The sequence below is a fragment of the Barbus barbus genome (assembly GCF_936440315.1).
Source record: "Barbus barbus genome assembly, chromosome: 35".
Lineage (NCBI taxonomy): Eukaryota > Metazoa > Chordata > Actinopteri > Cypriniformes > Cyprinidae > Barbus > Barbus barbus.
The window spans coordinates 10,966,845-10,982,913 of NC_136763.1; the positions used below are offsets into that span (position 1 = coordinate 10,966,845).

General features: G+C 36.1%; 1 protein-coding gene across 1 annotated transcript; it reads left to right on the forward strand.

Moving 5' to 3' along the window:
- The first annotated feature begins 1,699 nt into the window (after window positions 1-1,699).
- On the forward strand, window positions 1,700-14,385 carry LOC306854917 (protein tyrosine phosphatase domain-containing protein 1-like). Its single transcript, XM_079393231.1, has 10 exons — window positions 1,700-1,842; window positions 5,064-5,162; window positions 7,516-7,687; window positions 8,832-8,912; window positions 9,004-9,122; window positions 10,084-10,221; window positions 10,343-11,490; window positions 11,610-11,795; window positions 12,867-12,977; window positions 13,121-14,385. Exons 2-10 carry the CDS (start codon window positions 5,072-5,074, stop codon window positions 13,253-13,255), a joined length of 2,181 nt encoding a protein of 726 aa, XP_079249357.1. The 5' UTR covers window positions 1,700-1,842; window positions 5,064-5,071; the 3' UTR covers window positions 13,256-14,385.
- Window positions 14,386-16,069: the final 1,684 nt, after the last annotated feature.

Here is a 16,069-nt window from a genome sequence, read left to right on the forward strand (position 1 = left end):
GCGAAATTGTTGTTTTACTTTCATTTATCTGGATTTTCACTATCTTATTATTGGCTAATTACTGTTACTTTTAGTTGTGTATTATTATATCTTAAATACTGAATTTACATATTTGCAATCAGAGAAATAAAGATATTGGCATGGACATTTCTGTAAAGACATTTTCTTAAAAATAAATAAATAAATAAATAAATAAATAAATAAAGAAAGAAAGAAAGAAAGAAAGAAAGAAAGAAAGAAAGAAGTCATTATACACATCCAACCCCTTCTCCTAATTCACCGAAGATAGTGTAGGCAAGGTGGCCTCTGGTGGGAGCGCTTCTGTATTTCAACCACTAGGCGACATCATGTGAACGCTGCATTGCAAAGCATCAGTATATATCAATAAGCAGATGTGATTATCGATTTTTTTATATGTAGTCTTTTACTAGCTGCATGAGTGCCTTGCAATCATTGTTCAGAAAAAAAAGTAGTTTTAAACTGCATAACTAAACATAATTATAGCCATTAACCGCGCAGTATTGTGGGAAGTGGGACCACTTCTGCAAAAGGCTTAGTGTGTTAATCTGCTATGTGCTTAACCATATGCACGACCAAGCTTCATATAAGACACCCTAGACCAGGGTTCCTCAAATCAAATCCAATCCACTGCAGAGGTTAGCTCCAACCCTGATAATGATCCTGAAAACATTGATTAGCATGCTCAGGTGTGTTTGATTAGGGTTACAGCTAGACTCTGCATGGATCTCGTGGGCCAGATTTGAGGATCCCTGCCCATCATAAACATCCATCTAGTCTGATCAGGCATACCTTATTATATGCTTACAGTGGAGTTCACAACACTGAAAATCTGGGATTCAAAATTTAATTTAACTTGGGGGACAAAACTGAGCATTCTAGTATTTTGAAATGTTTAAAACAGGCCACCAATTCATAAGCAAATTTGTGGCATAAACTTTAATTAGATTAGATGCCATATTGAATTTAACGCAGTCTTTACAAGAGCGCGCACTGTATAAAGCATTTCTATGCATGGATCATTGACAAATCATGTGGGATAATATGCTCATTAAGTTTAACACAGATGTGGAGTTTACACAGCTCGAGACACAGCTCTGACATTAAAGCATATGATAGAAAATACTAAAACATTTTGAAACTCATGTAATTTTCCATTTCAACATTGTCTTTATTATATATGTATAAGCTAATGGCAATTCTTGATTACCTTATGAAATATGATTTCATGGTTATTTTAAGGTGTCCTAGTTACAGTACTTAGTAATATTTCTTCACTACATGCAGGCCTACTTACTATGCGGTTAGAGGTATATATATGGTATATACGTTTCCATGTAATTATGCATTAGTTAGCTATTATAATAGTAAGTAGCCAACATGTAACGTGTAACTAGGACACCTTGAAAATGAAGTGTTACCTATTTCATTATTTATAATGGCAGTTATATGTGTTTGTAAGTACTTCAGTTCATTAGTTTACGTAGATCAAGTACACTATTAAGATGAGTCAATAACACTTAGCATGCAATTCAGCAGGGTCCAAATGTGCTGCTCCTCAAGTGTTTAGCACCATTTCCTCATGCGTTCACTGCTCTTCATCCGTGCTTTATAGCCCGCATTTGATCACATGACCACGGATCGACCAATCACAAGCCTTATCTGTTTCCTCCAACCTGTTACAATGTAACATCCCCTTGAGCAGCGAAACTGATACAAATACACGCGACAACTGTCTGTTGTTGATCCATGCTTTTGCATTTCACCATGACCCCAATGGAAACAATGGTCTTTAGCTAACAAAAACCGGATACAGGGACCAAGGTATGTAACAATCGGACACATGAGCCCTAATGTTAGCCTTTGCTTTTAGCACAATAGCATTAATGGTTAGCTAGCTGAGAGATGCACCGCAAGAGATTAACCATACAGTCTATTAGTTAATCTAGTGATCTGCTCTTTAAACTCTTTTATTGTGTATTTGCGTCTCGATTTTGTTTTGAAACGATGCGCACAAGGGCAAACGCTTTATCTGCAGAGCAAAACGGAAAACAAGCTGCATTGTCCTTCTCGTGAACTGTAGTGTGTTACTGCCAATAAATTAACGCTAGACATTCATTTGTGGGATCAAAGCAAAAAGTTAACACGGATGAAATACTGAAAATATGATCTTTTGAAAGCATGCTGTTAACGCTTAAGAACATTGTTATTAAGAGTCAGTGCCCTCTTAATAACAATGTTTTATTTGTATGTATATGATGCCTTTATCCTCCAGTGTGTGTTTGTTTGTGTTTGTGTATGCACATTATTGTCCCATGTGACACATTTTCTTGTTATGTCTGTCCAAGCTCACTTGGTGTTTAAGTGAAAAAAAAAAAAAATTATAACAACAACAACATCATTAAGCTACATGATATTAGAAATGCAATAAAAGAATGAATGAGAGAGAAGTGGACAACATTTTGCATCCAGGTCAAGCAAGTAAAGGGAAGAATCAGGGTTGTAACATTGATATTTTTTTATGTTTATTTTCTTAAAAACAAAATGTTATTTATTTATAAAATTACCAAAACAAAATTGTCATACACATCAAACAACATAACAATTGTGATGATGATAATAATAATAATAATAGTGATAATAATATCTGAATTAATTTTTTTGCATGTTGCATATAAAACGTACTTCACTCCGTAATCAGGGAAGCAGTACATTACAAAACCAAATTTCTCCTTTGACCTTGGGCTGGAATTCATGATGCAGTTTAGTCTGGATGTCTTATATTGACGTAAATAAACTCCAAGCCAAATGTTTCCCATGATAAATATCTGCATAGATCAGTAGCTACAGAAACATGGTGGTTTCTAAGGAAGAGGGCATGTGAAGGGTCAGACACTGAGCCAGCAGCAACAGCAAGATTTCTCTAAACGCTTCAGTGAGTGCTATGATTGGCTAAGGTAACCATGTATCTGAAAGGCCATGTAAGCCTAACTAAACACATTCACTAAGACATTTAAGCTGTCATTTACTGTATGCTGAGAGGTTGTGGCTTAACAAGAGACATGCTGAATAAACTAAAGCCTTTTACTCTAAATGATAATTTCATGCTTTATTACATAAACAGTTGTAATTTTATCAACACAGTCATCAGAATAGTAGCTAGTGGTAATGGAAACCAGTCAGTAGTCTGGTTAATAGTGAATGCAAAAGAATCAATGTGCAAATTTAGCAGTAACACTAATCTGATATAAAGTATACAGTCCTTTTTATAACTCTGTTGGTTTTAAAAACGCTTTGAAAAATCAGTTCAAAGTTTAGATGAAAGTGATCGCCGCCCTTTGATTAAATCCAGTGGGCAGCATTCAAGGATTCACCCAAGCTCAGACTCTGACAGCTTTTGTAAGGGTGACAGCTGTAATATTGCTTGCAAGCATGTTCATAATGTTAATTTATTAAAATACATTACAATGATTTTAAACACCTGAACTGCAGGATTAAAATAGGAATGGATTAAGTAACTTAAATAACCTTAAAATACAAGACTCAATTTAGATAAGTTATCTCTTTATATTGAAGTGTTGATCAGGATTAGGAAAAATCCATTCCTAATCAAATGAATAGCACACACTGATTGACTAGTGTCAGGTTGAGTTTTTGGCTGGCTCGAGGGGGGTTCACTTTGTCTCTGTTGGATCAGTGTGTAAAGAGAAGTGTACGTTACAATGCAAATCAGTCTCATAATGCCACTCCGCTGTCATGTGTCTTCTCACTTTACAGTGTGAATTAATCATGGTGTATCAAATGACTGCTAACATCATCCAGAATGTGCCAAAGATCGTTACAGAAACCCAGCGCAAATAGTCGTTACTGAAAGCAGCACTGTTCTGATCCACTTTCGATTATTGTTAAAGATAAATAAATGACTTGAAAGAAATGTTCAATAAGACACAATCGGAATGTTTGAAACCGTTTTGAAATCTGTGTATTTTTATAGATTGCAAAAATCTTTGTTGGGCTATACAAATATTTGAAGTTGTAAATAAAGCAAAGATTATTGGAGTATGTTTTGTAAGAAAATACTATTTCTGTCATTCTACTTCCAAGTTTCATCTTTACTTCAGTGTGTTACTTGCTGTTTCTCTGTAATTATTTGTGAAATTTACTAGTGAAAAAATTTAGTGAAAATAGTTTCTACACCAGATTTAGAGAGCTCTAGGAGGAATTTGATTGTAAGTTAGACACAGTATATGAATAAGTACTCAGAACAGGCTGTAGGACTGTGCCGAGTTCATTGGATGTAACTTCTATTGCTTTCGTACTACATTTAGAAAGTGTGATACAATCCCAATTTTGTACAGTAGTAATATACCTTTGTCAGACCAAAATAATTAGCAAAATATTGACAAGTAGGAATGTGAAAATCCCGAAGTAATAGCTCTGTTTTAGAGCAGGACGGTTACAGTCATTGCCACTCTGACCTGTGATTAAAGTAATGGCTATTACAGTCACAATGGTAATGTGAGCAGACAACTGTTGACACGTGATATGCAGTGGAGTGTAGGGTTAACGGACACATTGAAGTTTCCATTGTTTCTCTGTACATACTAGTGCAGAGTAGGTTACAAAAAAATCCGTCACTTAAAAAGCCATCTTTTCCTAAGACTGGAAATCTGTAGTTCTCTCATTCATTTTTTAGGTTAATTCCTGTAAAAATCCTGATGATTTGAGCTCTTTTCTGCATCGAAAACAAAATCATAAGAGTTTATTTGTTATTTTTCAGCCTGAGGATTTATCTGTTATTTGTTTGTTGGTCTCCTCCATAGTCCAGATCTCTTTTAAATGAGTAAAGTTCTTAATCTAGAACTTGCTCATTATATTTGGCCCTTGCTGTGACACTAGATTCATCGTGTGACACTGCACCACACTTTGTACATTTTCCTCCCAGGAGGGAAAACTCCCTGGCAACCAGCCTTACATCTTCCTCATTTATGTTTACCCTGCCATTGATTTGAGTCTTTGACACCATGTTTTCTCCCTTCTTTCAGTGTCGGCCATGACAGCAGGCGTCAGTTTGTTGAGTGACCTGCCCTACTCCACCGGCAGTTCAGCTAACAGCAAAGAGTCCAGCACTGACATGGAGCCAGGTAATAAACGGCTATTTCTGTACCTATGGCTGAGGAATATTTTAAATGGTTAATGCACAGTCTATAATTGAAGATAATTAAGGTGAGAGTCTGATATGCAAGGAACGAATGCAGAGAAATAGTTGACAACAGGTGTGTTTATAATGTAAAATCACTGGAGCCCTAGTAATTAGTTACACAAGTACAATTTTATTTATGTTATAGTGTCATTTCTGAATCCCAATTCAGATTTTTTACTGGTTTACTCAGAAACAAACCAAAAAGAATTAAAGATCACAAGGAAAATATTTGCATTGTAATTAACTACAATAACATTTTAAATTTGAAAGATTTTTTAAAATTCTATTTATTATATTTTGATATTTTAAAGATGAAAAATAAGAACACCAGAGCTTGTTTAGACTATTATATTACTGTTATATTATAATAGTAATATACTATTATATTATTGTAAAGATATTTATAATGTATTAAGAAATGTTTCTTGAGCAAATCAGAATTAGAATGAAAACTGAAGTAATTTCTGCTGAAAATTCAGCTTTGCCATCACAGGAATAAATTAAATATTAAAATAGAAAACTGTTATTTTAAAATGTAATAATAGTTTTACAACATTACAGTTTAAACTGTATTTTCAAAATTAAATTAATGCAGCCTTGGTGAGCATAAGATATTTCTTTCAAAACACACGCACGCATACACACACACACACATACATATATATATATATATATACAGGGGCGTTATGCACTCATTATTTTTTAGGGGGCACGAGTTGGTGGCTGGGGTGGTGTCGTCAAGTGACACACAGCAGCCACAACATCACTTATGTTTTATTTATTTTTTCCTTTTTATTTAAAACATTTCCAAACGCATTGTATATCATGAAATATCTTGACTCTCACCTTTATAGATTATGTTGATAGTGGGCGATGGTCAAAGTAGTAATGTAATCCATTAACTATACATAAAAACCTGTCTGTTTACTTAATTAACAGATATGGGTGTCATGCCATAACATATTTTTAATACCACTGACTTTATATTTAATGTGAATTTAACATTGAAAGTTAATGTGAATAAGAACATTGTAAGTTAGGCTACTAATCATAACACTTTCATTGTACAGAAAGAGAGCAAAGAACATTTTCACTGAGTCTAGAGTTCAAGCACCCTTCAAAAACTCCCATTAAAATCACTGAAGCTGTTTACAATATGAAATTTATATCTTACAGATTCGTACACACATTTGCACTTTGTTGTTTCTGACGAGAGAATTCACCACAAAGAGGTATTCTGTCAGCGAGCGAGTTCATTTTAGCAATGACTCATCTGAACGCCTCTGATTGGTCATTGCATTCAAAAGCAATATATATATTTAATTTGTTATGCATACTATTCTAATAATGGCTAATAATATAACTAAATTAACTTATCTAGACCTGTGCAGACATTTTACAAGCTTTTGCAATCTTTTTTCCCAATCTATTTTAAATAACTCATTCCATATCAATTAGCCCCACTAAGTACAGAGATAATGCATCTCCTTTTAATTTCCTCTGAATTCAAGTAGGCTAGGTGAGATAGGACACTCTAATAGCCATGATAACAAAAACTTTCCTAAGTCTCTTCAGATGTTGAGTCGACTGACGCATGAGGAAACCACTTTTCTTTTATGTGGTATTCAGTTTTTGTTCTCAGAGTTACATAAAATCTTTGTATTCGGGGCAGCATATGGAATTAGTTAAAAAGGTGTAATTCAAGTCTTATTATGTTGAAATGCATGCAGGGTTATGCAACCAGAGCTGTCTTTTTTATTTCCATAAAACACATCCTGTTTCTCTTCCACCTGCGACAACACACACAAGCTTCTGCACAGCCTCCCACTGACTTTGGACTTGGTCACCATGGAGACCCCCTTCAAGTGCAACTGAAGAACAAGATGGATTTTATCAGTCTCTCATGCCTCTTTGTGTTGCATGTGATTATGTAGCGATGATTCACTGCTCTGGGGTCAGCGCTTGGTTTGTTCAGGCTGTGCTAAATGTAGTGTCATCGGTACTTTAGACGGGAGACGGGCTTGCTCTTCCCTGGTAGATGAGATCTTCATGGGTTTTCGAAAGATGCGTCGGCACTCGGCTTCAGAGATCTTGCTGAAGATCCTGAGGAGGAGGCGCAGCTCAGCCATGGAAGTCTTGACTTCTTCTTCACAAAGGGTCATTGTGGTGCTTAGCATGTCTGAGGCACAGACTGACATCACAGACTGTGGGTGTAATGTTTCATGTTTAAGTTGGAGCTATTTAATCTTAGGACTGAATTTTGAATCCTTATTTTTCTTCATCTGTCTTTACAGTGAATGTCAGAGTACCCACTGCAAAGTACACCAAGGTGGGTGAGACTTTGAGGCATGTCATCCCAGGACATATGCAGTGCTCCATGGCATGTGGTGGTCGAGCGTGCAAATACGAAAACCCCTCTCGCTGGAGCGACAAAGAACAAGCCATTAAAGGACTGTACTCCTCCTGGTAAGCTGTCTTCTTGCGCTCTTCTCAAACAGTGCGCATTGTTTGAAGTGAACATGTCAAATATTTAACAGAGTCAACATTGATTCATTGTACTAGTCCTAAACAATTCAAAACTCAGATATATTGTTAACTGAGAGTAAAAAAATAAATTTAGACTGTTAATTTAGACTGTTAATTTGCACTTAGTGTAAATAGCATATCGTTAAAAAATACTGCTATTTTCACTTAGTGTAAATAGCATCCAATGCTATTAGCTCTTAGTGTAAATAGTATCTATTGATAGTTTTCAGTCACGTGACCGGCTCGAAGACTTGGAGGGTAAAACATCCATAGAACTGTTATACAAGCATGTCAATTGTTCATCTGTTTCGCAGCCGCAAATATTTAGATCACCTCTCAAAAGAATAAACAAAGGTATTTCTGAACAAAATGCAAGTTTTGGCCATTTGCAATCCATATTAAGCACCCGTGGCAATATTTCAATCATAAACAGTGCGACAAAACTTTGTAAAAACACTTAAAAGTGCCTTTAATATATTTCAAACTAAAAACTTATTTCAAACTTTCAAATTAAAAGATCAAATTCAGTAATCACAACATTTATGATGCATAGTTTACACGGGCAAGCAGATGAGGCTGGAATATGAACTCAGTCTGCTTAACGGTTCAGTGCTTTCCTTCTAATGGTTTTCTACGGGAAGCCAGTTAATGTGAAACTTTGCACATTGCGTTTATATTTTGGCTTCATCTTCTTGCCTGTACAAAATATACATCATCAATAAGGTTTTTACTGAATCTCGCCTTTTAATATCTGCGTTTTACTACATTATTACTTGATGCAATCTGCGTAAAAATAGCTGGTGGTCAGTGGAACAAAGCTGCGTTTTGCCCTCGAGGTGGGCGTTCCTATAAGGGTGTGACGTCACGTGAAAACTATCAATTGCTAAGAAAATATGCTATTTGCACTTAGTCTTTATTTTATTTTATTTTATTTCCATGAGCATTGCTTTTGATACTGATACTGCAATAAATAAATACAATTGCTCACTTACACTTTAACCATTTGTTTTCCTTTGTGTTCTTATTTTGTAATATTTGTATTAATGTTATTGAGTGAGATATCAAATTCATATTCTGTTTACAGGATAACTGATAACCTGTTAGCCATGGCAAGACCTTCAACTGAAATCACTGAAAAATTCAACGTCATCGAACAGTTTCATGCGTATGTTGTACTCCCTGGCAAGCAACAAATAACTGATTCCCAAGATGCACCGTGGACGGCTTTGCTGATGCTTAATCTCGCTTCCTTTTAGGTGTGGCTTAAAGACAATAATCAACTTGCAGCGTCCAGGGGAACATGCCAGCTGCGGCAGCACTCTGGAGCCAGAGAGCGGTTTCACCTATCGCCCAGAGGTTTTCATGGAGGCAGGGAGTGAGTAGATCACACACCTCTTCCTCTCTCAATAGTCAGGGGAATCAGGCTGGGATAAATCCTTACTAAATCTTTACCGTTGTCTCTTTAAATCGTCAGTGTGTTAGACAAGCTAAAGAACCTTTTATACAATATTTGCTTCCTATACTTGAAGTGGTTGTGCTCGCAGGAGTTGTTCAGGTTTCATTCAGGTTTGAGGCTTAGGGGGATTGGCAGCCCTTAACAAGATCTCCTGAGAGTGGAGCTGTGCTTATAGACAGCCCCTTCTGGGAAACTATGTAAGGCACAATTTCCGAAGAGCGTAGCATGTCGAAACATGCATGAAACGTCTCTCAAATTAAGAAAGCATCAGTACTGATGTGTTATATAATTCATATTCCCAGTTATCCAGAAAAAAACAGAGTATGGTTTCACATAAAAAATAGACAACATATAGAGGTGTTTCTTCAGTTATTGACTTTGGTGAATTTCCACCACAGCATCATTTCCACCACATCACAAATTATGTTTTGTGTTTAGCATTCTGGGATTAAAATGATGATGGTGTAAATGACTTATATATCTCCTTTGTCTTGCTAAGTTTGTTTTCATAGCCAACATTTAATGTAACCTAAATAAAAGTTTTTTACCTTTAATTATTTTTTGCATAATTTGACAGAATTGATTGGAAATGGCACATAATAAAAAATATTGTTTACAAGTGATAAATTAGTTGTCTTTTTTGAAAAAAGCAAGTGCACTAACTTGCAAAAAAAAATCTGGGTTTTGGACAAGCGTAAGACAATAAATCTAAAAAGAAATCTTAAATCTAAAAAGAAATCGGTTTACAACCTTTGGGATATAACCGTGCAAAAAGAAAATAGCAAACAAAAAATGTATGTTGTTTGCTATTTTTTGAATTGCACTTTTTTAGTGGCTTCTTTGTTTCATCTGAAGAGACATACATTTAACTTTTTTTCAGTTTATTTTTACAACTTTGGCTGGAAGGACTATGGCGTGGCATCCTTGACTACTATCCTTGACATGGTGAAGGTGATGTCATTTGCCATGCAAGAGGGAAAAATGGCTGTCCACTGCCATGCTGGACTTGGCAGAACAGGTCAGTATCTTGATTCCTTTGAAAAAAAAATAATGCTAATTTAAGTGCAATAGATTTGCTTCAATCCTTATACATTTATCAAATTATTAACTACCCTTAATGCACATTTGTCTTCTCTTAGGTGTCTTAATAGCATGCTTCTTAGTATTCACGTCCCGGATGAGTGCAGATCAGGCCATTTTATTTGTTAGAGCTAAACGTCCAAATTCCATCCAGACTCATGGCCAACTGTTGTGTGTGCGAGAGTTCGCCCAGTTCCTTGTGCCACTGCGGAGTGTATTCTCGTGTGCCGAGCCCAAAGCTCACGCGGTCACGTTGTCGCAGTACCTGACCCGTCAGCAGCACCTGCTGCATGGCTATGAAGCACGTCTCATGAAGAACATGCCAAAGATCATACACTTGGTCTGCAGGCTCCTACTGGACATAGCAGAGAACCGGCAAACGGTGGAAGAGGAGGTGTTGGACATCCCGGACCTCACAGAGGAAGTAGAGAAGACCGTCTCGCTGCAAGCCCTTCAGCAGTTAGGGAAGGAGATGAGGGGGAAAGGGATTCCCATATCCTCACCTCGCTCTCCCGACCAACCCAGCTTGCTTCTTAAAGAAAGCCACTGTGATCCACCTCATGACCGGCCACTCTGTAGTGACCAGGAATTTGATGTGCTTTGGAGATGGCCGACGGTAGACAATACCTACAAGTCTCCGCTCATCTTGAGGAAATGTTTTAGCTATAGCGACTCAGCCTTGCACAAACTGGACTCCAGGGTGAAGGTACTACTAAGTCCCCAGAATGCTCTTGGCTGCAAATCTGGGTTAAACTTTACAGAGGTTTATGTGTCGCAGAGCAGATTAGCTACACAAACCCCTGACCTTCTGCCATCCCCGTTGACACCCAAAATCATCAACAGTCCCAAACATGATTCTTTAACTGGTTCCTGTAGCTCCCTGGTACAGTCCAAAAACGTTGAAGGCCAAGCATCCTGCTCTCCTGTCTCGGTAAAACGGGTACCTCTGAAGGAGGCAAAGCGCAGCATGTCCTATGGGTTTTTAGGGAGGACCAGTGACAGCATATTTTCAACGCGTCAAGGTGGCAAAAGTCACCCCAGCCCTAATGAAAACACAACCTCTGATGTCACACAACAACTGACAGATGTTCCTACTCTGATGCTTCAAAGTGAACTCCCACCTGAGACTCGTCGACTGTTTGTGGCCAAAGCTCTGACGATGGACATCGATGGAGAAGACCTCAGGAGCACAGTCTCAATGTGGCAGGTAGGAGCAATTCTACAAGCTTTTAAGACGAATTGGGTCTCAGAACTTCAATTTCATATCCTGTACTTCTATAACATAACCTCAGATATTCACTTTCAGTTGTTGCTATTGTCTCTCAGACAGAGCTGAACTCCCGTGAAGGAGCATGGGAGAGGTTGTGCACCGAGAGAGATCCTGTGGTGCTCTCCACGCTTATGTGGTCTTGGCTAGAACAACTCAAGGAGCCAATCATCACAAAAGAGGATGTGGAGACTTTGGCTGGAAACAGATTCAATCCCCAACATGCTCTGAATTCACTGGACAAGGTATCAAACCACATGAGAAAATATCTTTATAGCAGTGGTTCTCCAACTTTTTCAATCAAAGGCCTCCCTCTTTGTCCAAGACAATATTCGAAAGCCCTCCTATGTAAGATCATTTGTACATCCGTTGTACTTCTTTTTGCATTTTAATTAAAATTGGCATGAAATGTAAACTGCCTAATCTCACAGCTCAAAACGAAGTTGAAGTTGAATATATATTATATCCAACTTTTTTGCTTCCATACAGTACATAAAGCGACATGTAATATATAGAAAATCTCAACTGTCTGATTTTGCTGTTGCAAAATGTAAATATCATCGTCCAACTCTTTATTTAAAGTTGGTACGCCCAACTTTATTTGTAACTTTATCCTTTCTCCATACAGTATGCATGCATAGTATAGACTAGCTATATATACTCTTTAGGATATCTCAACTATTAGATTGCTTCTATCATCACAACATGTAAACATAGTTCTCATCTGCTAAATGGGACTATAAGGCATAGAGATATTAAGATATTTTCAACATTAACATCATGATTTTCTATAAAGCTACTTTGAAACAATGTGTATAGTGAAAAAAAGAAATAAAAATGAACTCTATTTTCTAAATGCATGTTATAAATCTTATTGTGAAAAATATAATTTGTGTATATGTTTGTGTGTATGTTTTTTTAATATGCAAAATTCCATAACCTTCTGATGAAAGTGTCAGACCTCTTTCTGGAGACTCACATTCATATGCCTCCACTTTTGAGTGAAACACTCATATCTCAAAATCCATTTTCGATAATCTTTTTCACTCAGATGTATGTTACAATACTGAACAAAGGATCTGTCGCTACGTCCATATCATCATGACTTTAAGATTGTTAACATAATTAAATGTAATTAATATTAAGATTTATTTGGGCTCTTCTGGAAGTTTGTAGACACCCCAAGTTTGGGCCCAAGCCCCCTGGTTGAGAACCACTGCTTTAGAGTATATTTTATTGCAAATGTGACTTTTTTTCACCATCTAAATGGATAATGTGTACGCTAAAACATCTCTGTGTCTTTTTATGTTGTTTAGGGACAAAAACAAACCCTTCTGTGTATTCTTGACTGTTTTGCTCATTTGCTTAAAATACCAGAACAGATTGAGAATGCCTTTTTTGAACGCACAGTCAAAGCGCTCACTTGGGTAAGTCATGGCCACAAAACATTTTCACAACAGACTACTGGTGAAAAGTCAAGATGTTTTTTTTTTCTTCTCCTAGTAAGGTTTTGTGGTACTTTTTAGATGATTTATCCTAATTATGTGATTCTAATCTTTGCCTAATCCAGATTTCCTCAGATTCAGAGAATGAACAGTTAATCTGTAAGACTCTGAAAGACGTCATGATCCCTGTCCTCAGTGATTTGAGAACAAAAGCAGTGGAGGAGCTTGAGCTGACCTGCCACTGTTCTCATGTACCCTGATCAAGATGGTGGGAAACTGAAATCTGGAGTTTACTGGAGTTCACGAAGACACAAACTAACAGATTTACTGTTTTTTTTTTTTGTTTGTTTTTTCTGTTTGACTACTCATTCAAAAAATGCATTTTATTGTCTTTTACTTGTGAGAGAACAATAATTACTGCCATACATGTATGTGCCACAAGGTTTTGTTAGGCTATTTTTCTAATTAGTTTTTCTTAATAGTTTATTTTTTATACACAATATTTATTAGCTAACTGAGGAAACTATTTATTAATAAGTATGTCATGTATTTATTTTTATGATTTTGTTTGGCTGTAACGAACTGAGGATTCTCATGAAAATATGTGATGTCATATAATACTGTTTGAATAGAGAGATATTGGTATATGTACTTCATTATTTACTAAACCAAATAATATCACTGTGCAACATCTCATTTTATGATACAATCTTTAAAGCTTTTACTGAATGAAGCAAATTGACAGATTTGCTAATTCTTGCCTTTGCAATTTGTATTTAAGGTTTCAGAAAGGTTTGTATTTAAGGTACTCTAGAGGACAACTGAATGCTTTCATTCATAATGCAATGCAGTTTACATTAGGAATAGCTCAGCATGGCCTCAGCAGAATTTGAGAATATATCAATACAATTCCTGCTAAAATTAAGCAATTAATAGACAGGCTTTTGCAGAATGCTTTTTGCCTTTTATTGGCATTATGTATAACTAAGCTGCTTCTTTAACTTAAAAAGAACAAATATGAAGGAATATGTACAAATATATTTGTCATGTGGTGTTTTAGTACTAGATAACACTGTGTTGAAACTGACCTCATTTGTCAACTAAAATGTTATCATTGTCTTTTTAAGTAAGTATCATGTAGCCAGTAGAATATGTTTATTCATTCATGTTTATAAAAGAACTGTAAAATGTTTTCTTGTCAGATTCCTAAAGACATATGTTGTGGATTTTCCAAAGCACTTCATATTTTTTATTTATTACATTTTCATTCAAGTCTATAAATAAACATTCTGAATGTTACCTTTGGCACACTGTCGTATTAACATCCTAATTCAACTTTGCCTTCATTAAGCAAGTTTCTTTATTAAACTAATAAATAATGTTTATTTGCATGTGTGGATCATAATTTCATGAAAGAAAACATCAATTCGACGGAGGTCATCTGATTCAGCAAGTGCTGCAAATAATAATTCTGATCATTCTGTTTCCTGCTGTAGTTTTAGTAGCGCAAGTGTTGCCCTCCAGTTTTTCAATAAGGCAAGATAACACAAAGTTTTAAAAGTACTTAGCATGTTTGAAAAGCAGTACAGTCTTTATAAGACTCTGTCTTGTCTTGTGTGTCTGGATCTTTTCATTCGGCCTGTTCTGGAGCTGCCTTGCAGCCATAATTATTACCAGAAGTGCATCAAACTAACTGAAGTTGCGTAAGGGCGCCCTTTTCCCTGCCTCATATCCTGCTAGGTCAGAAAGTATTTTTCCATGCATAAACCCACAAGAGTGTGATAAATGGTGTTTTATATTCTAATTGAAAGGTATGCCAGATATGAAGATGAATTTAGGTAGGCCTATGTGCTATTTTGCATAATTTCAGAGCACTTTATTTTCAGAATGCTGCTGCGTTCATCTCTGAAGAAGTTCATCTCTGGTTTATTTCGTTTTAGGCTGGCCCTCTCTTTATGGTTTTACAGAAAATAAAAATATTTGTACAACTTGTCTTCAGAGATGATCTAAGCTATGTATCTGTGGGGTTAATATCAAGTATTTTTTTTATTTTTACTGGTGATTCATAGATCAAAACGTGCCAGGTTGAAAACAGAAGTAAATATGTACTACTTCAAGATACCTTTACAGAGAATATAGATATAAATGTATTCATGTTATTGCTCCTGCATACTATACAGTCATGGCCAAAAAAATTGGCACCCTTGGTAAATATGAACAAAGAAGGCTGTGAAAATTAATCTGCATTGTTATTTAAAAAATTCACAAAAATCTAACCTTTCATTAGATAATACGAATTTAAAATGGGGGGAAATATCATTATGAAATAAATGTTTTTCTCAAATACACATTGGACACAATTATTGACACCCCTAGAAATTGTTATGAGTAAAATATCTCTGAAGTACCATTCATATTCACAATTTTGAGCGCTCCAGGGTGATTATGAACATGAAATTATCCAGCCATGGCTTCCTGTTTCACAGAAATATAAATAGGAGGGAAAACAAAGCTCAAATTCCCTTAATCATCCATCACAATGAGAAAAACCAAAGAATATATTTCAGATGTGCAGCGAAAGATAAGTGGCTTTAAGAAAAGAGCTAGAGCAGTGAAAATTCCCATTTCCACCATCAAGCCAATAATTAAGAATTTACAATCAACATAAAAAGTTACGAAACTGCCTGGAAGAGGATGTGTGTCTATATCATCCTAACGCACGGTGAGAAGGAGAGTTTGAGTGGCTAAAGACTCTCCAAGGACCACAGCTGGAGAATTGCAGAAAATAGTTGAGTGTCGGGCTCAGAAAACTTAAAAAAAATGTTAAACAGCACCTACATCACCACATGTTGTTTGGGAGGGTTTCAAGAAAAATTATCCTAGCTCATCCAAAAACAAACTCTAACATATTCAGTTATCAGACACGACTGGAACTTCAAATGGGACTGGCTTCTATGGTCAGATGAAACAAACAAAAAAAACTGACTCTGTTAGAAATCTTATAATGGGCCATGTTTGGATCTTCCAACCGTACAATAATCCAAACACAAACCTCAAAAACAACACAAAAATGG

Coding starts and splice junctions, on each gene's coding strand:
- LOC306854917 (XM_079393231.1), top strand. CDS start 5,072: ATGACAGCAGGCGTCAGTTTGTTGAGTGACCTGCCCTACTCCACCGGC. Junction 5,163..7,515: donor CAGCACTGACATGGAGCCAG/GTAATAAACGGC, acceptor CTGTCTTTACAG/TGAATGTCAGAGTACCCACT. Junction 12,978..13,120: donor CAGTCAAAGCGCTCACTTGG/GTAAGTCATGGC, acceptor TGCCTAATCCAG/ATTTCCTCAGATTCAGAGAA.